Source organism: Mizuhopecten yessoensis, unplaced genomic scaffold, assembly GCF_002113885.1.
Source record: "Mizuhopecten yessoensis strain PY_sf001 unplaced genomic scaffold, ASM211388v2 scaffold2329, whole genome shotgun sequence".
Lineage (NCBI taxonomy): Eukaryota > Metazoa > Mollusca > Bivalvia > Pectinida > Pectinidae > Mizuhopecten > Mizuhopecten yessoensis.
The window spans coordinates 6,267,436-6,295,007 of record NW_018404492.1 but is presented as its reverse complement, the minus strand read 5'-3'; the positions used below and the strand labels follow the sequence as shown (position 1 = coordinate 6,295,007).

Sequence of the window (27,572 nt, the reverse complement as noted above, 5' to 3'; positions counted from 1 at the left end):
TCCTTCTCCAATTAGTAAGCTCTATTCCTTAAAGCTACTATAGTATATACTATAATTGTATGCCTTTTAATTCTTCAGAAGTAGTTTGAACTATTTGACATATTTGATTGCTGTGACCTTGAAAGTAGGTCAAGGTCATTTTCGTTCTCAAACTTTGTAGGGCTCCTACCAACAGAGCTTTCCGCCAAATATCATGACTCTAGGCCTGTCCGTTCTTCAGAAGAAGTTGTTTAAAGGAAAAGTTGACGTACGAGGACGGATGGACGACAGACGCCGCGCCACAGCATAAGCTCACTTGGCACTTCGTGCCAGGTGAGCTAATAAATGATTCCCCCAGTTAAATTATTTGTGAATCGGTGCTGAAAACAATAGCACTACAAAAGGTACTCATATGATACAGTTGTAACATGGTTGTAAAAGTTGTTTGGTATGATTGAAAGTCTAGAAATCTTCAAAGAAATAAGGCAAAAACTTGTAGATTTTAGACATTTGATTTGGAAGTTTGTCAGTTGCCAATGTTTCTAATGGTTCAAAAATAGGTCGTCACCATCATACCAACCGAACAGATTTTCTGGTTTGTAATCAGTACACTGACCAGTGGATTTCTTAAGAAATGGGGCCTGTTAGTTTATGTGGAACCAACAGTTTGTTTGGATACTTCCTACTTGATAAACTTTCAGACCATTCGTAATGCTATAAAGAAAATAACAATAGCTTTAGAGTTTACAATGGATTTACCTCTTTTATTTTCTGGAAAACAGTGTCATGAAGAAAATATTGATATAATAGTATAGTACATTACTCAAGTGTGAGTACAAAACCAATGGGATGATTTAAAGACCACCTGGTACCGGTAATCAGTAACGTATAAAGGTATCAGTATACAAGATGTACACAAATCATGGGTAAACATTCATTTACCACCATTCATGGTTGTCGGTTAGAAATCCATTAAAATGTTAAATATGTTAAAATGTTCTAACAGGAAAATGAGGTCAAACATAGTCGTAACTCAACCTCACAATCATTCACGAAGGGAGATAACCATGAGGATACTCTAAAGGGGGTTACATTAAAATCAGTGATAGTCCCAGGTTCAAATCAAGTATTAAGGCTCATCAAGGGTTCACTATACAAAAAAAGTGTACATAATTATAAATGTACATTGATATACATCAACAACTCACTAAATATCCCTTATGTGGCCCCTTACTGATGATCTGATAAAAGAGTATGTCCAAACAAAAAGAGATTACAAATCCATACAATGACAAAACTACAATAATATCTTCATCATTTTATGCGAGATCAATAACAATTTATGATAATTTCATTTAGACAGTTGTCAGGGGTCAAGATGCATAAATTATGCACTTTTTCTTTGGTTGTCTACATTTGAATATCTAAAATCAACTCCTAACATCTAAAATCACATGCAGAAACTCTGGATAAAATCCAACCCATGTTAGCCACAACATGTTATTATGAACTACATTACCACCAGATGTTGGTACCATCTTTACACTTCATATTTCAGTTTCTGTAAAGCACAATTCCAGAATATTAATTTACCAAATACAACTTTTTTGCACAGAAGCATGTACATTTCTCCTCCAGTCTTACTAAAAGTCACGAAGGCCATTTGAGTACTCTACCACGAAAAAGTCCAATTCAAGTGTTAATATTCATCGCTTGTGAAATGACTTAATAGTTGTGCATCGGACAATTTGCCCCATAAAATATCCTACTATGTGTTGCTTGAGAAACCAAATGTAATTAACTGTTCCTACATGTAAAATATTGCTACAATTTCCAATTACAGTTGAAGAAAGCATGGAAAAGTCATCTGATATTGTTACTAAAGTAATACAAAAAGTCGATATTTGTATGAACTCATGTTTTGGTGTCATTCCAGAATAGAAATTAAAAGGATCTTGCGGGAATCCTACCACAATGGCATATAATAACAATAGATGTCCAAAGAAGTTGTTTGGCATTGAGAAACCAGACACTCCTCAAGGTACCCATGTAAAAAGGTTAGGGAGCTGTGAGGGACCAGATACTACTTCAAGTATCCATGTTAAAAAGGTATATGTATACCCAAATGAGGTGTGAATTCCTGTCATTTTACCCAACCTTATCTTACTTGTAAGTGGTAGGAAGCTATGGTTCCACTTTTTTTCTTCTGAATTGCATGTCTCATATTATCGCCATGAAAGGGTTTACAAAATAATTAGGTATTCTGAGAGAATAATGATAGGAATTTCATCAATATTTAAAAATAAAAACATGATTTTGTGTTATGTACATTTACATAATTATATACGAGGTCAACGTAACCTAAAAGATTGTCTACACAAACAAGTAACAGATGAAAACACCTGCATACATCAAAGTAAGTGCATGATAAAAACAACGGGACAATAGGAATCGGCTCAACAACTGATTCAGGAACATGTGATACATACTGATGACTGCTTGTAACTGACACCACTTCAGGATGTATGAACAGTGAATAAAACAACAGAATTCACAAATATTGCAGTTCTAAAACAACAATCATTTCTTGTAAATATTGGCGTCCAGAAAACAAATTCTGGAGTCCATATTACCAAGGTCCCACTATACTAAACACAAAACCTTGTCTCAAATTATTATTGATCAACAAAAAATTCATTAAACACAACCAGGAAACAAACTTTTCTGAGGATTTGTGAAGGAGGTAATATTTTGACTTTTACATAATATCTCTTGTGTTTTAATGCTAGCCATTAATCAGCATCTGAATTCTGACACAAGCCTTATCTAAGTTAGCAACATACAGCAATAAAGGGCTGGAATATATTACTTTTTAAAAGTACATCTACAAGCTTGATTTTAAAGGATGTCTATCTCTTCCCATTAGTGTCATTAAATTTACAATGGAACAGCTAAAAGTACTTATTCTACTTTTCTGCATACAAAATTTCTGAATCCAAGAAAGAAGAAATTTTAATCTTAGAATTACATCCCTTTAATTAATTTAGACATCATATATTTATTTATTTTCTATACTATTCAGACTTTAAAAATAAGAATCTTTAAGTAACAGACAGAAACCAAAATGTCCAACATGACAAAAACAGAAGGAAATCAACATCCATTAATTACAAATAGCAGACACTACAAGCATAGCAGTGACCTTGTAAACAAGCTTCATTTTCTGTCCTCCGCTCACTTGACACAACTTTGATAGCCTTTCAGTATCTTTCTAGGAATTCAGGATAAGGAAATACAATTTTTTTATAATATGAAAATTAAAAAAAAAAAAAAAAATTACGGTAAAAAATCAATTACGGTCTTTCATTATACCAGTGTAGAATATCAGATTCTAGTCCTGACCAACATGCTTCGGTCCTCAAGAAAGTCTCAAAATAAAGCTGCCTCATAGTTAAAATTTTGTGCGTGGTGACATGAAATGATCGTCCCTTTTCTGGATTCATGCTTTGTAACATCATGAAGCAGTAATGTAAAACATACAATAATTTGGTTGACAGTAAGTGCAATCAGAAACCAGACATTATTTGATCATTACACAACAAGTAAACATTTCTACATTAGAGGTTTCTATTTTAATTTTACATTCTATTGAGTGGTACATTATTTAATATACTCTTAAGGTATGGACTCAAAATGGCACATTTGGTATCAAAGAAAAAATATTTAGATTTTTTGTGATTCAGAAATATCATATTTGTGATTAATTGCAATATATTTTTACAACAAAATAATCAGAGAATATTCAGTCACAAAATATTGTATTGCATGTAGTACGTGTATATATTATGTCTTGACAAGTTAAAAAGTGTTTAAAAACCAGCTAAAAACTACATAAACATTACTTGGCACATCTAGTGGAGGACTACAAGACCACTTCCCTTGATGTTTGTATAAACAGTATTAAGAATTAGTACTCTATTTTACTTAAATTTCCTAAAATTTTACTATTGCCAAGTCTGCCCAAAAGGACAAAAGTGTATGCAACATCATGGTTTTCGATAAGTTTTCAAATCCTGGGACATATTTTTATAGACGTTCTGTATTTGATAATGTAACCAATTATCAACAAATGGAATACATTCAGTACTGAAATGTAACTTTGACAACTAATACAATGTATTTCATTATATCTAATTAATTTCATGTTACAGGATACCGTATACATGCTAACACTGTTTTAGCACACTCAAACATCCGTGCATTATCAAATTTTAACAGATAAGACCATTGGCGAATAGGCACACCTAAAATATATGTAACAGAAAACATTACACGTAAATTTCATTAACACAATAATATTTATGTGCATTATTTAAATAATGAAAAACACTAAAATATGATTAACGCTAAAATATGATTAACGCTATAATATGCCACAAGTTAGGGAAATAATCTCGTAGTCTCCCACTGGCATGGGTCTACAAGGGCCTGGTTAATGTATGCAGACAAACCAATTCGTCTATATTAAATGTTACATTTTAGGGATAATGCAAGACTTTGCCTACTACGCCTATCCCTATTCATGAACGAACAACACTGGTTCAACCATTTGGAACGTGACAAATGAAAGCCACCCTACGTTAACTGTTCGGATAAGTAGCACTATTCCTGCCGAAACAACACACGGGACTCCATAGGGGCTGATATGCAATTTCTGTACAGAATTACAATCTGTGCAAAACCTCTTACTACAAAATCGCTACAAGTCTCACTACCTATTTACAACATTTTGCTAATATAATGTATGCTTACTCATCATCTTCAAAGTATTTAACTTTCTTTTCTGTACGAATTAGTCTTTACGTACAGTGAACTATTATTGAAACTGCCATTCATGAATGCCTATCTTCTTGGTTGATTTGTTAGACTCTTATAAACATAAGAAGTTTCCTAAATTGTTAAATCTTTTTGAATTTGATCTCCAAGAGTAAAAATCCTGAAAATGATGTGTTATTCTTTCTACAAAATCAAAACAATTTTATGAAAACATTTTCTTCTGATAAATAATACAAAACTGTCTGATTGACATTGATTTGTCAAAATGTTCATATAATAAATGTTGACTGCTACTTTTCTACATCAGTCTACTGTCATTTTAAAAATCTACAACAATTGACTACAACATGAAATCACTGGCTATTTTTTCACTATTTCACAGAACCATTATTTAAACCCAATGGACATCTATGGTTTTGAGAGAGTTAAAAAAAGTTGAACATGATGGGCGAACATCCTTAAAATGGATTTGCGTGTTTAAGTGTCCATACATTGTATTTAAAATACTTGGGGATACCTACACATCTCCATGATGTGTAAATGGGCTATGTACATTGAAATATGATCTACGATGTATGACTATTTACAGAAACTTAATGATTGCATCTAACATGGAGGGGGTCATCGATCGTTCGACATTCTGGACATTTTTTCTGGTGGCTCATCCGAGCTATCTCTGGTCATGTGTGCTGATGGTGGTTTGGTTCCTCCCCGGTCCTCGTTGGGCGAGGTAGGTGGTTCTGACTTGACGTTGTGTCCTGCGAGGCTGATCCTAAGGGCTTGTGCTTGTGAGGCAGGGATCAGCAGGTTGTGTATACCAGACATTCCAGAGGGGGTCAAATTACTACAATAAAGTACAATAGAATTTATAGAATATTTAAAAATTAAACAAACACAATCTCGTTTTTTACTGACTGAAAAAGTTGAAGCAAATGGATCTGAGTTATATTACCTCATATTAAGTTGACCTGTTTCAACAACCCACAGTGCCATCCAACCAGAAGTTTAGCATCAAAATCAATTTCTACAACTTTGGGTTTTTTTCAAAAGGAGGGCTTTGCTTTATTCTTTTACAGCCCTTTTAAAGCTCAAAGTGCTTTCCTTCCTACAATCATCAAATCAGAATACAGGAGAGTTTATACACGTGCATGGCGCCCATATTGAAGCTCCAAGGTTCTGATTTACCACACCAACCTCTGACATTTATAAACCATGGTAGTGGATGACACCTACCCAGATGTAAAGGATATCCCTGAGGCCTGTACAGCAGCAGTGAGGGGACCAGCAGAGCCACCCAGTAACTTGGCCAGGTCTGCACTGTCTATCTGTAAGTCACCTAGACACAAATAAAAAATATTAAGTTCCATTATCAAGCATTTACAACTAGCGTATTACACAGAATTTGTGTTTATTGTTAAGGAAAAATCCATTCCATTCAAAAGAAATCTACTACAAAGGTTATTTTCACAGGTCAGTAACGTCAATGTACCAGACAATACATGTATCGTAATTGATCAATCTTAAGGGTATGTATGAAGTCAACATCTGTAATATTCTTGTAGGTTGACGACAGCTTACGACGTAGACTAAGAGGTGGGTGGTGGGCTGTGAAAACTTGACTCATGTACACTTACTGTTACGTGACAAGGCATATATTTATTTTTTGCAGAAATCGTGAAATTTATATCCCAGTGAAAATATAAAGATCTTAACAGTAACTGATAATGATAAACGGTTATCAAGATTAATCAAATAACAAACACATACACAAACTACATCACAATATTACACAACTACAATCATACAACACAGTGAACAAGCTCTCATTTATCACAGCCTCATACATAGATATACCGTATACAGTGAACTTTCACTGTAGTTTAACTTTTGCCTTTTTTTATCTTTGCAATCGGAGGGATTTATTGTGACAGCAAATAGCAGAACAGCATGCCATATATAGTACATACATGTAAGGACAAAACTAACACCAGTGTGACAATAGGTTTTACCTGTACGGGGCAAATATTTGACTGGATGAAAGTTTCTCAGTATATCATTTTACAATATTTGTAACCACAAACATAACTTACTGGGCAACATGGCTGAGGGCAGACAGAAGGACGGTATCGACTGGGCTTGGTGCCCTCCAGGTGTGGCATTACTCACAACAGGGGTGTCTAACGTGGTCAAAGGATTCTTGGTCGTCACCTGCGAAAGTAAAACCGAATTAATATTTCATCTCTCCAGCATACATTACTACTAACATGAAATACAGTAAGAATACTCCCAAACTGTATACAGTAAAATTAGAAAATGTCTGTAGGACATGAATGCCCAGTTGGCTCGGCGAACTACAAATAGCAACAAGGACCTCTGTGTTGTTCTCGGGACTATGAAATACAAACTCATCCAAGGTATTCTCATAATTGATCTTTAATGGTAATTTGTTAAGTAATGAAGTTAATACAGTTGTGACATTGAGTCACAATATAATTTGACAGGACCAACAGGACAGACAGGGGTAGCAGCCTCCATGTTGAAATACTCAGCCAAAGTATTCTTATATTTGACATTTATATAAAAGTCAACGCTTTGTTAGAAAAGGAAGTTGGTAGTCATGACATTGAATCACAACACAATTTGACGGGACCAAAATGGACAGACACTCCTACATGGTCAGGGCATAATAACAAACATATCAGTCCGAGTTTTGGTCCAAGACTCACTTCGCCTGGTTTAGTGGGTATCAGTACACGGAGGGATGGTCTGGCCTTTCCCTCATCCTTGCTGGGCATCATCATGACAGAGCTGGTTGTGGGGGCCGGGGATACCCGACTCGTGGTGGCTGTCGCTACACTCATCATCTTATTACCTGTTGTATGGAACACAATGGTACACATGGCCATTCCTCAACTCTATACACACAACATGCATGAACAGAATTAAAACTGGGAGAAATGTTAATTCAACCTTGTTAAGTTAAAAAGTAATGTAATATACAATATGTATTACCGGTATATAATATATTCCACCAACTTTGCGGGAATATTTGGAAGATGAAATTAGTCTTATATCATTGCTGTTGTTTTCAATGTTGAACTACATATACCACATTATTCTATTGAATTGCTACATAGACTTCACATTTTCCAGATAGATGTGGGAACTTGGATGGGGTGGGGTTGTGGGGGAGGGATTTTATAGAATAACTGTTATAGAAAACAATATACAAGTAAATTAAGCCTGTAATCAAAGATATCCTGAGACATGGGTACACTTTTTCTGGTACTTATCAATGTTGTCAAAGCTAGTCATTGTAGTAGTTTTGATATAGTCAGTAGTTTCCATGAATCATGATGTACACAAAATAAATACCATCTTTAAACGGCAAAGTAGCAATGTCTTCTATAAACAATACACATTTGTATATCTGGTTTTGGATTGGCGAATGTATTTAAAATAATTTGTCACCGAAATATTTATTTGAGGTAACACATACTCTAAGAACTAGGTATCATTGGCAAACCAATATGACTCTTTACACAGAGGTGTTTGCTGAGGCTAATGTTGAATCATGAACTTGAAAATGTAAAAAAATGACAAAACCTTTTCTCCCCCACCCACCCCCCTCCAATCTTTGTGATTCAATTTCTTTAAATTTCAAACCAAATAAAAACAGAGGAGTTCTCTGTAACCTCATCACAATCTTGTGTCCCTCCTCATCCTCAAATCTATTGTCAGGGATAATCCTGGAGGGGGCCATGGGGTCATTGACCTCTCAAAACTGAAATTGACCCCTATTCATTTTGATATTGATTAAAAATTGCTGAAAACGAACCACTGCTCTAAAATTCAAGGATTTTCCCTGTATTGTCGTACTTCCATTCAAACCAGTTCATAATTCACTTTTCTGAAACCAAACCAGGACTGACAGACATATGGTAGCTCTGAATATCTCCTCCACTTTAGCAGGAGTTTCTCACCTGGGGGACTTGGTGAGACATTGTGCGCGGTAGGGGGCTGTAGAAGGACCACAGTACCTGTGGTCGGCTGCTGGGTGGGTACAGGTATACTCTGGGGGGTAAAAACGTTGGCCACACCTCCTGCCTGTCGTACAGGCACAGACACTGACATCTGTGGTACCGGCGTCATCTGTAAAGATGTACAATGCACAGACATTCTAAAATCCACACATACAAAAACGGTCAACATCAAGCCCCTCATTTCATTTGCAAGCTCACTAATATCTGTAGCTATTTGAGGAATAGCTATATGTATAAAACAATTCTGAATCATTCACAGAAAAACACCATAATTATGATTAATTGTTTTCAATTTCAGTCAAGTTAAGAGATGACGGCTCCAGTTTACGGGAACAATGATTACTGATGAGTGAATCTCAGTGTAGACTGTATATATTTCAAGGTAGTTTTTCTTTTTTTTTCTGAAGGATTACCTTATACATCTTCCTTCACATATTGTCAAGTCTGAAGTTAGTTGACAGATGATGGCAATATAACAAAGTTGTAATTTTTGTGCTAAGGAAAATAAAACTACAAGTATTTTTCTACTTATGTGTCTGTTTTACTGACATCAGGGTATAACTTAATATTAAAACATTAAATGAATGAAAAAATTTCATATCCGTATGACATACAATGAGTAACTCCATGTAAATCGTACACAAAATCAAACCTGGACCTGCTATGATACATCAATGAGGAACATGTAACTTACATGTGATTGAGTGCCCTGTTGCATAACACGGGCATATTCCTGGTCAATGCGTTTGTAGGATTCCTCTGTACGCGGCGTCAGATTGTACTCATCATCATCGCCATCATCTCCATCACCCTTTGAATCTTTTTTGCTTAGCATCTGTCGAGAAAAATTGGGAATAAGTGTAAAACATTTTTGGCCATTAGAACTACAACAAGCAATATTATATCCAAAAATTGTTTTTAATATATCTACCTCAACAACAGTGCTTTCTTTTACTTATCTTACTAGTACAATATTCATGTATATTGATAATGTTCCTATCAATACTTACCCCTGACAAACGCCTCTGTTGGCATGACTAATGACACGGTCAATACGTACCTCAACCATGTCTTTGTTGGTCTGACTGACGACAGTGTCAATACATACCTCAGCAATGTCTTTGTAGGTCTGACTGAAGACAGTGTCAATATGCCCCTCAACAATGTCTTTGTTGGGCTGACTGACGACAGTGTCAATATATACCTCAACAATGTCTTTGCCGGTCTGACTGACGACAGTGTTAATATGTACCTGAACAATGTCTTTGTTGGTCTGAATGACGACAGTGTCAATACATAACTCAACAATGTCTTTGTTGGTATGAATGTCAACTATGTCAATACGTACTTCAACAATGTCTTTGTTGGTCTGACTTACGACAGTGTCAATACATACCGCAACAATGTGTTTCAACATGTACCTCAACAATGTCTTTGTAGGTTTGACTGACGACAGTGTCAATATGTTCCTCTACAATGTCTTTGTGGGTTTGACTGAAGACAGTGTCAATATGTACCTCTACAAGGTCTTTGTTGGTCTGACTGAAGACAGTGTCAATATGTACCTAAACAATGTCATTGTAGGTCTGACTGACGACAGTGACAATAAATACCTCAAAAATGTCTTTGTTGGTCTGACTATCGACAATGTCAATACGTACCTCAACAATGTCTTTGTAGGTCTGACTGAAGACAGTGTCAATATGCCCCTCAACAATGTCTGTGTTGGTCTTACTGACGACAATGACAATACATACCCCAACAATGTCTTTGTTGGTCTAACTGAAGACAGTGTCAATATGCTCCTCAACAATGTCTTTGTTGGTATGAATGTCAACTATGTCAATACGTACTTCAACAATGTCTTTGTTGGTCTAACTGAAGACAGTGTCAATATGTACCTCTACAAGGTCTTTGTTGGTCTGACTGAAGACAGTGGCAATATGCACCTCAACAATGTCTGTGTTGGTTTGACTGACGACAGTGTCAATACGTACCTCAACAATGTCTTTCAATATGTACCTCAACAATGCCTTTGTAGGTCTGACGGACGACAGTGTCAATACATACCTCGACAATGTCTTTGTTGGTCTGAATGACGACAGTGTCAATACATACCTTCTTTGCTGGTCTGACTGACGACAGTTTTAATATGTACCTCAACAATGTCTTTATTGGTCTGATTGACGACAGTGTCAATATGTACCTCTACAAGGTCTTTGTAGGTCTGACTGACGACAGTGTCTATACATACCTCAACAATGTCTGTGTTGGTTTGACTGACGACAGTGTCAATACGTACCTCTACAATGTATAACTTAATATTAAAACATTAAATGAATGAAAAAATTTCATATCCGTATGAAATACAATGAGTAACTCCATGTATATTCGTGTAAGTATGTTATATCTGTATACGTAATCACATATACAGATATAACATACTTACACGAATATACATGGAGTTACTCATTGTATTTCATACGGATATGAAATTTTTTCATTCATTTATTGTTGAGGTACGTATTCACACTGTCGTCAGTCATACCTACAAACACATTGTTGAGGTACATATTGAAAGACATTGTTGAGGTACGTATTGACATTGTCGACAGTCAGACCAACAAAGACATGGTTGAGGTACGTACACTGTCGTCAGTCAGACCATCAAAGCCATTGTAGAGGTACATATTGACACTGTCTTCAGTCAAACCAACAAAGACATTGTATAGGTACATATTGACACTGTCTTCAGTCAGACCAACAAAGACAATGTTGAGGTGCATATTGACACTGTCTTCTGAGGTACATATTGACACTGTCGTCCGTCAGACCTACAAAGGCATTGTTGAGGTACATATTGAAAGACATTGTTGAGGTATGTATTGTCTTTGTCGTCAGTCGGGCCAACACAGACATTGTTGAGGTGCATTTTGACTTTGTCGTCAGTCAGACCAACACAGACAAGTAATAACTTCGTATAGCATACATTATACGAAGTTATACGATAACTTCGTACAATGTATGCTATACGAAGTTATTACTTGTCTGTGTTGGTCTGACTGAGGACAGTGTCAATACATACCTCAACAATGTCTTTGTTGGTCTGACTGAAGACAGTGTCAATATGCACCTCAACAATGTCTGTGTTGGTCTGACTGACGACAGTGTCAATACATACCTCAACAATGTCTTTGTTGGTCTGACTGACGACAGTGTCAATATGTACCTCAACAATGTCTTTGTAGGTCTGACTGAAGACAGTGTCAATATGTACCTCAACAATGTCTTTGTAGGTCTGACTGAAGACAGTGTCAATATGTACCTCAACAATGTCTTTGTAGGTCTGACTGAAGACAGTGTCAATATGTACCTCAACAATGTCTTTGTAGGTCTGACTGACGACAGTGTCAATATGTACCTCTACAATGTCTTTGTAGGTCTGACTGACGACAGTGTCAATATGTACCTCAACAATGTCTTTATTGGTCTGATTGACGACAGTGTCAATATGTACCTCTACAATGTCTTTGTAGGTCTGACTGACGACAGTGTCAATACGTACCTCAACAATGTCTTTCAAAATGTAACTCAACAATGTCTTTGTTGGTCTGACTGACAACAGTGTCAATATGTACCTAAACAATGTCTTTATTGGCCTGATTGACGAAAGTGTCAATATGTACCTCTACAATGTCTTTCAATATGTACCTCATCAATGTCTTTGTTGGTCTGATGACACTGTCAATACGTACCTCAACAATGTCTGTGTTGGTCTGGCTGACGACAGTGTCAATACAAACCTCAACAATGTCTTTGCTGGTCTGACTGACGACAGTGACAATACGTACCTCAACAATGTCTGTGTTGGTCTGACTGACGACAGTGACAATACGTACCTCAACAATGTCTTTCAATGTGTACCTCAACAATGTCTTTATTGATCTGATTGACGACAGTGTCAATATGTTCCTCAACAATGTCTTTGTTGGTCTGACTAACGACAGTGTCAATATGTCCCTCAACAATGTCTTTGCTGGTCTTACTAACGACAGTGTCAATATGTCCCTCAACAATGTCTTTGCTGGTTTGACTGACGACAGTGTCAATAAATACCTCATCAATGTCTTTGTTGGTCTGATGACACTGTCAATACGTACCTCAACAATATCTTTGTTGGTCTGACTGACGACAGTGTCAATATGTACCTCAACAATGTGTTTGTAGGTCTGACTGACGACAGTGTCAATACGTACCTCAACAATGTCTTTCAATATGTCCCTCAACAATGTCTTTGTTGGTCTGACTGACGACAGTGTAAATACGTACCTCTACAATGTCTTTGTAGGTCTGACTGACGACAGTGTCAATACATACCTCAACAATATCTTTGTTGGTCTGACTGACGACAATGTCAATACGTACCTCAACAATGTCTTTGTTGGTCTGACTGTCGACAATGTCAATACGTACCTCAACAATGTCTGTGTTGGTCTGACTGACGACAATGACAATACATACCTCAACAATGTCTTTGTTGGTCTGACTGACGACAGTGTCAATATGTACGTCAACAATGTCTTTGTTGGTCTGACTGACGACACTGTCAATACGTACCTCAACAATGGCTTTGTTGGTCTGACTGACGACAGTGTAAATACATACCTCAACAATGTCTTTGTTGTTCTGAATGACGACAGTGTCAATACATACCTCAACAATGTCTTTCAATATGTACCTCAACAATGTCTTTGTAGGTCTTACTGATGACACTGTCAATACGTACCTCAGCAATGTCTTTGTTGGTCTGACTGACGAAAGTGTCAATACATACCTCAACAATGTCTTTGTTGGTCTGATGACACAGTAAATATGCACCTCAACAATGTCTTTGTAGGTCTGACTGATGACACTGTCAATACGTACCTCAACAATGTCTTTGTTGGTCTGACTGACGACAGTGTCGTTGTATTCTGTGTACTTTAGGAGGACCTTGTCCATGTCGGAGCTGGCATATTGGTACAGCTTGTTATTGGATGTGAAGATGATGAGTGCTATCTCACAGTCACACAGTACACTCAGCTCATACGCTTTCTTCATCAGACCAAACTTTCTCTTTGTGAACGTCACCTGGACACAAAACACAAAGATTGCTCATGAGGGTAAGCAAAACAGATCCAGACAGAAATAATAATCAAAAGATTATATACATATTCAATGGTTACTGAGAGTCGGAGGTTACTCATGCCAAGAGGTTAAACAGAATTAATGGTTACTCGGATTAAGAGAAATATCAAAAAGATGTTGGTCACTCCTATGTTCCTTGCACAGATCAGAAAACATAAGAATGACCGTTATCAGTATTCTAAATAGTCACCTCACTGTCTCATTATGTGATGCAGTAGGATACAATAAGTAAAACTTTTTCATGCAGCCCTGTGTCTAAATTAGAATATTATTTTCAGCACCATATTAAGTGTACTTTAATGCATATTTATATATGGGCGGAATGGTCGAGTGGTTAACACTCCGGCCTTCCAAGCAGGCGGCCGGGGTTCGATCCCCGTACGCATGGAATATTAGAGAAAGTGTTTTTCTCCTGCCCGCACAACTCCAACAACCCAGGTGGAGTATAAAATGGTCTGGGGTGGGTGTTGCGGTATCTGTGCTGTAGCATTCAAGTGAGGTGGCACTATAAATGATACCGTTGGAAGCACGGTTCCACTACAAACAGAACACAATACAACTCCAGCACACACGCAGGCATACACACATAGGGAGATATTAGCCAGGTGGCATAGGACTAGTAGTTAGCGCCTGATAAGACAGCTCCTGCGAATTCCTCAATATTGTATTAATTAATATATATGCTTATTGTATTGACTGTATACCATTGTATATCTATGTACTGTAAAGCGCTTTAGAGTGGCTTATGTTAGCTAGATAGGGCGCTATATCAAATGTTGTATATTATTATTTATTATTATGTACAAATCCCTTAAGTCAAGTACATATTATGTAGTTTCACTAAATTTAGAATGATTTCCAAAACAACTGTGTACCGTATTTTATTGTTAGTAACTTTCCTTTGGTAGCAATTTACATTCCTAGGGCCATGTCTCTATGCATGCTGGGTAATTACTGTGTATATATATTAGCGGTGCTTTGAATAACATTGACTGAACTCTCATATTCAACACGGTATCATGTCTGGGTACATATACATAAAGTGGTTATATTATATACCTGTCTGTTCCTTTCATCGTTGATCCTCTGGATAGAAATCTTCTTTCTCCCCATTTCTGTTTGATGTTTATATGGTCACCTGGTCAAGTCTTTTGTTCTCTTATATAAAGGTCAGAGGTATTTCCTGAAACAAACAGATAGTTCAATCTTTATTTTAAGGGGTTAAGTAAAAGGAATCTCTGTGATAACTTCAGGGTTAATGGTACATAGCCTTATTACCCATATGTATACAATCTGATTTATAAGTGAGTTGGCCAACTGGTATACCAAAATAAGAATCTGGTACAATCTGTTTTATAATATCTAAATTTAATCACATATGATCTTTTTAACCAGGAAGTTGTCCGATACGTATACCAAAGTTAACGATGGTCTGTTTAATGAAAGTGTTCGGCCAATACATATAATAGACTAAGAATGTGTCATTGTCCACAGATGATGGGCAGTTTACTATTTGTAAGGCCACTTTAAAACACTTCATAACCTAGACACCTTGATTTTTTTATTCAATATGACGCACAAACTTCTGAGTTGACAGGGCACCTATATATAGCTAAGGGTCAATCAAGAAACCTGAAACACCACATGTTTTCTAATATGTAGCATAACAAATATAAAAAAAACTTTGGGAGGAGGTGGCCTGACATTTGACTTTCCTATATAAAATTGTTGTTCATGTACATGTTGTGTACTGTAGTAACCGTAGTACAGCAGATATCGGCTTTTGATTTGTGATCATTTATAAATACATACACCTATATGTGTACAGCTGGTCATGATAGGATTCTTAGAACTGTTCAGGAATAATATGACAACAAAAAAATACGCAAAGAATTTCCAGGAAGTACATTCATAATTTCGGAAATTCCGTTTTACCAAATTATCAAGGCAAAGAGAAAGAAGTTTTAAGACAATTTTAAAAACCTAGAATCTCACTTATAAATCCTCTTTTCCATTTAATGATAAAGCATGTACCCATTTTTTTCCTGAATATTATTATATAACAAAAACATTTTCATAACGACACCATATCATATATATCTTTATATGTAAATATTATATCTTCAAAAGTTTCCAATCTTTATCATACGGACACCGTATTCATCAAATAAAATAATATTGTCACATTGTGTCTTTACATATGTGTCGAGACCACGACACAAATTGTACAAAAATTCCTTGTTGGAGTCCAGCTCCATCGGTATCCCACACGGGAACAGTAACACTGCCGCAGATCAACATTATGATGTGTTCAAATTGTTTTTAACAACTTACATGTAATGCTCACATAATATTCAACCTTACTGTCCTAATTACATTAGTAAGTCACTTCTCTCCGACAGACACTTCACATAATTCCAACAACTTGGTCACGATGTACACACACACACTTACCAATGACAACCTAGGCTAGCTGTTAGTTTATAAATACAAAACGAAACTAGAATAACTGCGTAAATAGATCGAAGGGAAATCCCCACTAAAATGGCAATAAATTTAAATACAAATGCCAAGTGGAATATTTGTTTATTACTATGAAAATGTCTACACGTATGTATGTACTTGTCTTGAACTTGAAACTTTAAAATTATTAGACATCTGAATTGCTTATTAATGGCCCTTCTGGGTTTAAGGTTTAAAGTCCAGGTACCTTCGAATTCATTCTTTTCAGGGAAAACAAGTGTCGCTTGAAAGAGCTAGTACACCTGAAATATCAATACGGCTATGGACAACTTTGATCCACACAAACCCACACACGGCTCACCTGTTTGTCTTATCACAATGTTTTTCGTCATGAATATTATATAAATTGCCCTTTATCTCGCACTGTACAATGTAAATATAACATCCTGTTTGACAAACATACTTCTGTACCGCTGGTAGAGTGGTTGTACAGCATGTATGTACATACATACATTAACTGGGTTAATTTAAAATTTGGAATCACCTCAACATCATTATCTCAACATTGAAGTTTTTTGAGGTCTACAGGTCATTAAAAAAATTTTGAATAAATGTATAAATTATTTATAACATTTAAACAAAATATTTCATTTACATTAACATGTGATATATATATCCTTTACCTGTACCAGAGTTTTAAAAATGAATTTTACAATGTTTAATTGACATACTTTATGGTAAAGAACTGATTTTTATAGAAAGTGTGTTCACTTCTATAAAATGCCAATATACCTAATGTAATTTTCAAGTTCTTTACATGTAATGTTCTCTTTATCATAATTGACAACCACTATAACTTGATAACATTTTTTATTTCAGGTAGCAATTAGTATATAATAAACCTATTTCACATATATATATTGACAAACATAAATTCAGGTCAGGGAAATCTACCTGTAAAAATATGCTAACACTCACAAGCTTGAGTAACCCTGAACCTGAATCACATGTCTCTTTTTAGAGATTACAAGCAAGTTTAACCGCCACTGAAACATGACTCAGCCTAGATAGACTATGATAGTACTACAACAAAGCTGTAACAGCCCTATTGGTATTGCACAATGATCAGCTAAATGTAGCTCGCCAGGTTTTGAAATGAAGCCAAGTAACTGTATAATATACCTTTATAATTTACCTGAATGTGTACACAGTACATATATACGACACCTGCAGTGTCAGTCGACAGGCTGAGCTAGGCGGCATATGACCGCCATGTGGAGCTGCAATCGGACATGTTCTGACCTGAATAGTCTATAAACAAAACCAAGGCTGCTGATGTCATATTTGTAGAATGGGAATTCCCATTGTTTCCATTTATAGATATAGATATAACACACCAGGTATGTGGTGTGTCATGTATTAATCTGTGTATCAGGTATTTTAACCGGTCTTTATTTAGGTAAATAACAGGTAGCTATAGGGACACGATTTTAATCCTGACTGACTGTCAGTCTGTAATCGTATACTGTACGCATATATCTGTTGAACTTGCAAGCTGGGAATTCAACAGATTTAAATGTCCCCGACATTTAAATAACTATTTATATTTTCTTTGATGACTTGAATTGATCAATGATAACAGCAGTGTTCACCAATGCAAGTTATTTATATTAGAAAAAACACATTACTTGTGTATGTTAAATTTATTAATTTCTTAAAGCTTGTATGCAGGAATTATAAATCAAGATCTTAGAGGTATATGTATGATACTAGTAATACATATATATATATATATAAATACATATCATAGATATAAATCTGTGTCTAATTTAGTGCATGTGAAAATACACACCATAGTCAATCTAATAAGTTCCCTACCCTTATACAAGCATATCCTATTCTTTTTCTGAGCCAAGCATGCATCTTATCCAAATAAAAAAAGCTTACTCCATAATTTACATAATGGCAAGTACATGAATAAAGTTTCTATTATGATTTTTTTTGTTAGAATATTGAAAGGTTTTACAATTGTTTTAAAAAAAAATCCAAGTTGATTATGGGGTGCATATAAAGTAAAGAATACATTATTAAAGACGCGGACGAGTAGATTACCGTTAGTTGCATATAGGTAGGTAGTTATAATAGCACAGTGACTAATATTCCGAAAATACATGTCACTCAAACATTAACATTAACATACTGGTACTAGACATATATATATACCCCGATACATACACCGATGTATATTTATAAACATGCCTTTGGGAGTTTATAGATGCACAGAATAATGAAAACGCAATTCAAATATGGTACTATGATATTAAATATTCAATTATTTTGTACCAAGAAATGTTGAGGTCATCCCCTTTTCATAAAATACAGCAGCCTTTTATGCAGCAGCATTCTGTAGACTGTACATGTTCTGTGTACATAAATAATTAACTACACAATATATAGAGCACACCTACAGGGAATGGTTCACCGTCCTACAATATTCATACATGTAAGTCTTCCAGTGAAAACAGGTACTACATATATAGATGACTTTAACAATATATATATGTATCAGAGGTTTACAATTCCACTTACCTACCGACACCTATTTTACATATGTTAGGCCTAGTGGTAATTTTCAATATTTACTAATTGTTGGCTGGGTTTATCGAATTGTATACAATATCCGTGTGTGCTATATACAGTCCCCCAATATAAAATTGTACACCTCAGATGTTTATTATATCATGAATCAATCTATTTCAGCATAACTGTGTTTCCTATGACAGGAAGGTTTTACAAATTATTTATAGTAGTCTCGTATATATATATATCACTTCATAGTCACAAAGAATTGTTAATTGTATTGGCTGTTTTCTCAGAGTGCTTCAAGCGCACTCTCCAACAAAAATAAAAACTTCAATTCCAAGGCTAAGCTATGTACATTTACTGAACAGTACATGGATGTATAACAACTTTTTTTTAATTAAACATATGTTTGACCCCCCACACTTAAAGACATGCTATATATTTCCATGTAAACATGCACTGATTAACCTATTGTCAGTATAATGTGAACAGATGGAACATCGTACAAGATTCCTTCTGCATGGTATTTCAGTAATTATATAAGTTAAGGTGCCACTCTACAATAGGCATCCGATATGCACTATTGCAATGGAAGGATGCAACGCATGCATTACACTTATGGAGGCTCATCATTATGTGACCTTAGCTGTTAATACATGTAAAAGCTAAACTCAATAAGCCATATTCATAAATTATTAAACACAGAAACTCAGGCTTGGCACAAGTTACAGTATACAAGACTACTATAGCAGGCCCTCCACCAAGAAGATTCCATAATCTGACAGTTCATATTATGTGGATAACTGATCCATATATATCCTAGAAAATGTATGTATGTTGCTAATCAAAAAAAAAAATAGCTTGAACTGTTATCTATTTTGTCTGCATAACTCATCTTTTAATTACCTTAGTACATTATATACTAACAATATAATTTGTTAGGTTCACAAAACTACATTTTTTGTGAGGACTGTTAGATTCCAAATAGGTTTAATGTGAGCTTTTAGCTCACACAGACGGGTATCATGATGACATGTTTATAATTAATATACCTAAATAAAGCTTGGCATATATTAATTGATCTAAACTGTAGATTTTTGACAATTATTCATAACTTTCAAATGATTGCAACAGTCAATAGCGGAACTTCCAAACAAGTTCTATTTCTTTCCTTATCTCCATCTTCTTTCTGTAGTTTCCACTTGACAGAGCATTAAAAACTGTCGGACGTGAGGAGCTGTTCATGACTATAGCATGTGTGGGCTAGCGCTATAGGCCTCCGCTGGTAGACTCTAGTCTACATAAGTGGCCAGTACATGACCCCATCCTCGAGGTCTTGTGTTCATGTCAGGTTTAATTTCCCACAGATGGCTAACATTCAGTGTAGCCATGGACACACTTCTCAAATCTGTATCTACATGTGCATTAAGAATTCAGTAGAGGTCTAAAAATTCACCGATGCATCGATGAATCATATCATTTCTTGAGTGCTGATGCATCTTGGCATTCGCTAATAGTATCGCGATACTTTAAAAAAAAGTTATACATGATCAGATTTCCCAACATAATTATTAATTATTAATCTGAATGAATGTGTTTATTTAGGACAACTAAAAAATAAATTACTTAAAACAGATTGATTGATTGAGCATGGAATACAAACACTTTAAATCTGTTTCATATCAAGGTTATAAATGCTTCAAATCAAGGAAAACTATGGCAACAGATTTGTACAGAATTTTGTGACAAGTATCGCGATATGTATCGTATCATGACCCATGTATCGTGATACGTATCGTATCGTCACAACCCGTGCGATACACACCTCTAGAATTCGTATTTGACATTTTGACAAAATCAATGGAACTATTCATTTTCACGTTTGCCAATGTACATTTATTTCAAGATTTGACATCTTGAATAACACAACACTTGCTACAACCGATTCCTGTTGTCTAATAAATCTCACTTACTATCAGATAATCAACCACCAACCAAACAATGGTTACAACAGTGTTGCTGGAATTATCTAATGCTAATTTTGTATACCTTATATGCATTCAATTGGAATATATTGATCACATGACAGGGAATCGAAATAAAACATTGCGTGGTCATCACAGACTTCAGTATCTCACGTTAAACTTATTTGGAATCTCTCTTGGAAAACAGGCAAGAGCCATATGCATATAGCCAGCATGCTGGAGTTCGGACTCACAAGTGAAGCAGGTAACAACAATGGTGTGTCAACCTGATGATCTTTACTATTGTCTTATTTTTATTTGATAATATATTTATTGACCTTGATGTAGGGAAACAGTATTCTTTGTTTCCCTGGGATAAACAGAGTCTTAGATAAACCACTAATTCAACCAGTAAGACATGATTTATCAGAGTTCCCTTTAATTAACCACAAAGCGAAAATATCATATTTCATTAACAATTAGTATAATATTGCATCTTTACACATTTTTTAATTTTGTTTTGAACTTCAAAAATGTTTTTTTTTAAATGTCCGGACAATCATTATAACCAGAATTAATTTATATATCGAGTACATACTTTTTAACTTAATGAATCATAACATAACAAAATCAATCATTATTATTGATATCTGTTATTTGCTTTCATACAAGCCATTCAGATTGACATGTCTCACCTGTGCCCCGCTTTGACCATCAATGCACATATCAGAGAAACTACCTTAAACGCAAAAACAATTTCGCTGGCAATGCTGACAAAGTCAACAGACCATGAAAAGTATGCCACATCAAGAATATGATGCATGGGTTGAGATGTACTTCCTAAGATGCATCTACATGTATAGTCCAAGTTTGGTTGGTCAAACACTTATACTTTCAGTGATACTAACTTGAGTGCAAAAACTAAATGTTGATGCCGTCGCCAGAAAACATAAGTCTCGCTACAGCTACTTCGTGGCGGCGAGACTAAAAAATACTTACCTGTCTTTCACTTGGTATCCTTTCTTTTAATTATCAATCTTTAATCTTACAATGACCAGAAATGGTATGTGCTGATTTAACCATGACATGATCTGTTAGAATAAGATGCAGACAAGACTTGGCTTAAAATTTTGCAAAAGGGTTTAATTTGCTTTAATATGAAAAATGAGTGATTTGCACATTTTTTTTTTATAAATTTGTTGAGAACTATCGGGACAAAATTCTTCTATGTTTACAAAATGACATTATATTGTAAAACAGGGAAAACTCAAAAATAGTTGGATCAAAAAGCACAGGTGCATAACTTCAAATTTTGGTGTTTTCATCAGTTAAATTTTACAAAATCTTTATGAAACAGTTGTTGATAAAACAGTCCAGTAATGTGTTAAGGTTTATACCCTCCTTACCTATACCTTATACTTGCAGTGTACAATCAAAAGAGCTGTAAAATTACGACATCTATCAGGTACTTAATGAGAAATAGGAAAACAAAACTTGATGTTCAAAATCTAAGATGGCTGCCCTGTGGCCATCTTGTTTTTAGATTATTTTTCTGTGTCATGACCAGATGACAGCTTACTAAAACCCTTCAAAAAAAATGTTCAGCTTAGATATAGATGACAGTGAATATGCTAGCCCAGCTGGCATGGAAAAGTTAATGCTTTTGTTTCAAACGTCGCTGAAATTAACTTTACTCATTGAATCGTGCATGCTGAACAGTTTTCACAACTCCTTTCTATTTAACATTATACATATAAAGATGTCAGCGAAACTCTTTCCCCATTACTCATGTGGCAAGTTTAAGTTGAATATAGATTTCAGTCTCACACTAGAGGAATTTCCCTTTAGCTCAATTGGTAGAGAGGCTTACTTGTAAGCTAGGAGTCACTAGTTTGATCCCTGGTAGAAGGCTAGAAGCACACTACACTCTTTTCCTAGAGAAGTCCACATAAGGCAAAACTACATATAGCTAGTAGACCAATAAAACCAACACATATTTGTCAGTGACGTTGCAATAAGTTTGCATTGACACTTCTATGGCGCTATGATTATTGATTAAAAACTCCATAACAGATCGATATAAAAGGTTCATTATTAATATCTAAGTGTCAACTGTATAGTACAAAGTATGCATTGAAAGTCACTTAATCTTACATTTTTATTATGTGATCGACAAAAATGCATAAAGTTATAAAATAATAAACCAATTATATATATGCAATAGATCATCAATCTGTTTACTACTATTGATTACCAACCAATTATTGATTTTGATTTTAAACTGAATACCTCATTACTACCATACTTGTCAAATTTTCAAAATTTCTATGGTGAGAATATGTGTATTAAGAATTAAAAGCATAAATAAAATGTGTGTATGTACATGTACACTCTAGGTAAACAAGCAAATTTGTGGAATTTGTATCCCCCACTTTCAGGACATATTGTAGGTAAACATCATTGAGGTAAGGTTTAAACATGTAAGTATCGTGCGGCTGAGACATAATGTATAGCTTGAATCTCGACGAAAAAAGGCCTTATCTAATATTTGCAAGAGTTATTATGAGGAAAGTGCCAAATTGAGTCCAATTAAAGTGGTTGTCAAACTTGGCCGAGCCCTTAATGCATTGAACCCTATTACTAAGTTTGAAGACCATCGGATAATATTTGCGAGAGTTAATGAACAGAAACAGCAGATAATGATGTTTTTTTGTTATTCAAGTGGCCATAACTCCGCCAAATAAACTCCTCGGAAAATTGTCATCGAACTTGGTTGAGCCCCTAAAGCATTTAACCCTTGTACCAAGTTTGAAGAAAATCGGTTAACATTTGTTGTAGTGATTGCACAGAAACGAAGCGCAGCAGATAATGACGTTTTCATTATTCAAGAGGCCAAAACTTCGCCAAACAGGGTCTGCTGGAAGTGGTCATCCATCTGGGCCGAGCCCTTAAGGTATTTAACCCTGTGACCAAGTTTGAAGAAAATCGGTTAACATTTGTTGAAGTAATTGCACAGAAACGAAGCGCGGCAGATAATGACGTTTTCGTTATTCAAGAGGCCAAAACTTCGCCAAACAGGGTCTGCTGGAAGTGGTCATCCATCTTGGCCGAGCCCTTAAGGCATTTAACCCAGTGACCAAGTTTGAAGAAAATCAGTTAACATTTGTTGAAGTAATTGCACCGAACAAAGTGCGGCAGTTAACCCTTATCCCGCCAAGTGCAGCATACGTCGTTTTTATAAACCCGTTTCCCACTGCCAAGCGCGGCATATGTCGTTCCGCAAAACATGCCTTCCACTGCCGATCGCGGCATATGTCGATTCCGGGATTGCCGTTTTAAGTACGGAACTGTGGTGAGAAAATCACTGCTAGCTTTACTTAGAAATGATGACGTATTCCTGTATACCTTAATTTCATTGGCTGACTACGTGATACCCACAGTTTATTTATAAACTAAGCCACCATGACCGCGAGAGCATAGATTCGTTTTGTTGACAGCGCGGAAAAATGGTGGACGACAAACTGATAGAAGACGAATCGAACGACTGTAGATTATCAGCGATATATTTGACAATGACTTTTAGGGATTCGGACCTGAAGATTTACTATGTGACGCAGAAATCGTACAAGATAATGACTTTGATCAATCATATAAAGACGTGGACATTCCTGAAGACGACGACAACACAGCGTACCTCCATAAATGCCCCATTCACGGGACGGCCCGGTTTGAACAAAGATATTTCAGGTGACAACGACCCTATTCATTTTTCTTCTCTCTTCTTTTTAACGTCAATATACGGACGACTCTTACGACAGAATACTAAGTACTTTTGATTATGAAACTTGGAATTGTTTTTCAGGTGATGGTAATAAATAAACTGTTTATTAGATGTAAATCATCTTTCTAACATACAAAATACACACAAAACCCAGCTTTTCTAACCTGTAGTTCGGGAAAGGTAAGCGAGATATCCAAAATTACTTTTGATATGAAAAGAAGAAGTCTTCCTGAACAAAACACTTTATATATATTTTCTTGGATTCTAATAAGATAAAAAGTTATTGTTAGTTTAATCAGATAATTAATTTTGATTAAAATAGCTGTTGTTTATTTGGCAGTGGGAGGTATCCCACAAATTGTATACACAGCAGTGGTGTGTATATATACACATGAGTGAATGGCGGGATAAGGGTTAATGACGTTTTCGTTATTCAAGGGGTCATAACTCTGCCAAACAGGGTCTGCTGGAAGTGGTCATCCATCTTGGCCGAGCCCTTAAGGCATTTAACCCAGTGACCAAGTTTGAAGAAAATCGGTTAACATTTGTTGAAGTAATTGAACCGAACAAAGTGCAGCAGTTAATGACGTTTTCGTTATTCAAGGGGCCAAAACTTCGCCAAACAGGGTCTGCTGGAAGTGGTCATCTATCTGAGCCGAGCCCTTAAGGTATTTAACCCTGTGACCAAGTTTGAAGAAAATCGGTTAACATTTATTGAAGTAATTGCACCGAACAAAGTGCGGCAGTTAATGACGTTTTCGTTATTCAAGGGGCCATAACTCCGCCAAATGTCCATCGAACTTGGCCGACCCCTAAAGGCAGTTAACCCAAGTTTAAAGAAAATCGGTTTACATTTGTTGTAGTTATTGCACGGAAACGAAGCGTGACAGACATACAGACAAACCCAAATTAATTTCGGTGAAAGCGAGGGATAAAAATAACACCTTTAATGGCCTAGGGCATCTTTTGAGCTGTTCTTTCAGATGACATATGCATCATCAGATCTTAGAAAAAAGGAATAGTTTAGTAAATGCTCAATTTAAGGGTCTGAATTCGGGAGTCTCCCTACAAAATAGGGAGAGTTGGCAAGTTTGTACTACCCCTGGCCCTCTCTGTGGGAACGCAGTTAGAATCAGGGTTGCTGTCCTGTTTGTGGCCAAAGACATTTAAAAAGGCAGAGTAGTGGGGCAGGTTTTAGTTGTACATAGATTTAGTCACACTGAAGAAAAATCCTCTTTAGCTCAATCGATAGAGCAGCACACTTGGAAGCTGGGGGTCGAAGCTTCGAACCCCAATGGAAACTATAACTCTCTTTCCTGTAACACTTCTAATAACCCATAGTGTTTGGAATAAATTTGCATTTATATAAAAAAAAACATTCTCAATATATGAGGAACACTTTTTTAAGAATACAATTTTACACATTGAAAGAGTTATATAAATATAGAAATGTCACTTTTGGATTCACAAATTTTATTTATAAAAAAAATAACCAGGAAGTAAAATATAAATCAACTTTTCAATTTTTTTTTCTGTCTGGCCTTGATTTTCTAACCAATTGTTTTTAGAACTTTTCTCTTGTCAATAGTATTATATAGTAGAAATGACAGTTTTCAAAACAAATCTTTAGCTTTCCTTTGCCAAATGATGATAAACTTATTTGTGAGTTTAAAAGCCATAAAAAGCAACTTATTCGACAGTACAGTTTCCATCTTAACATCAAAATAAACAATTGCAGTCACATCTTATATCCAAGGATATTTTTGATATAAATAGATTGGCAACTTCCTTTGCGTTAACATTAATACTGCTGATGAAATGCCCGATCCAAACACTCTGACCTAAAAAATGTCGGCTTGGCTCATTTGTAGGTCAGTCAATATACAACCGCCTGGAATCTTACCTCCCGAGTCCACGTCAACTTTTCTCGAGTAAAGGGCTATATTCACCGTGGTTTCTGCGAAGAGAAATAAACAACAATAGTAACACGATGGACTGATACATTTTATCGGACCGAGTGACATTCTACTTGCTGTTTCATAGGGAATCGAAACATGGAGTCGGAGAAGTTCGCGAGCCCAGTTTATCGCAAAGCAACCGGAATTTACCAACAAACAAACCTCCATTTTGTCGACATATAAAAGAATATTGAAATATATATCACTTAAAACATAATATTCAGTAGATCGATGGTAAGAGTTTATAAAAATAACCAAGCGGTTACTATTTTTACTAACCAGTAGGATCCTCCACTGCAAAAATCCGCAAGTTGTGCTATTTTGGGCATGGAAATTACTTTGGTATTTATAGCAATATCCAATATGGCGATTAGTACGCGGATGGAAAATTGACGTCAGAACTTCCTTAAAATACAACTATCATTTATAAAAAAATGAATTAATTTGCGTTGTACACTCTTATAGTTTATACAGTGTTTTTTTGTTTCTTGAACAAATTGAAATCACATTAATTCTATAACTGTTATTAAAATATAGAACTATGTTTTGTATCAGCAAGTATATATTTTCAACTTCCGGCGTTGTACCGATCACCTGCTCTCAAATAACACTGAGGTAATCGCCATAAATAAATACAGCCAGCATTATAAAAGTAGAGATGTGCATCTTTGATTTGTTCGTTACCATAATATGAAATCAAAGATCCCCTTTGATGTACATTTTCTGAAATAATTTGAAATCAATTTAACCAAACAAACAGTTAAGGGGAGGTAACCCT

General features: G+C 35.6%; 1 protein-coding gene across 1 annotated transcript; it reads right to left on the bottom strand.

The window, feature by feature from the left end:
• Nucleotides 1-728: 728 nt before the first annotated feature.
• Nucleotides 729-27,179, bottom strand: LOC110445683 (myocyte-specific enhancer factor 2C-like). The gene is made up of 10 exons (XM_021490438.1): nucleotides 27,074-27,179; nucleotides 26,740-26,793; nucleotides 15,105-15,228; nucleotides 13,785-13,988; nucleotides 9,553-9,693; nucleotides 8,799-8,967; nucleotides 7,542-7,687; nucleotides 6,906-7,023; nucleotides 6,049-6,151; nucleotides 729-5,659 (listed from the first exon to the last, which is right to left on the bottom strand). The coding sequence occupies exons 3-10, from the start codon at nucleotides 15,156-15,158 to the stop codon at nucleotides 5,437-5,439; spliced, it is 1,158 nt and encodes a 385-aa protein (XP_021346113.1). The 5' UTR covers nucleotides 15,159-15,228; nucleotides 26,740-26,793; nucleotides 27,074-27,179; the 3' UTR covers nucleotides 729-5,436.
• Nucleotides 27,180-27,572: the final 393 nt, after the last annotated feature.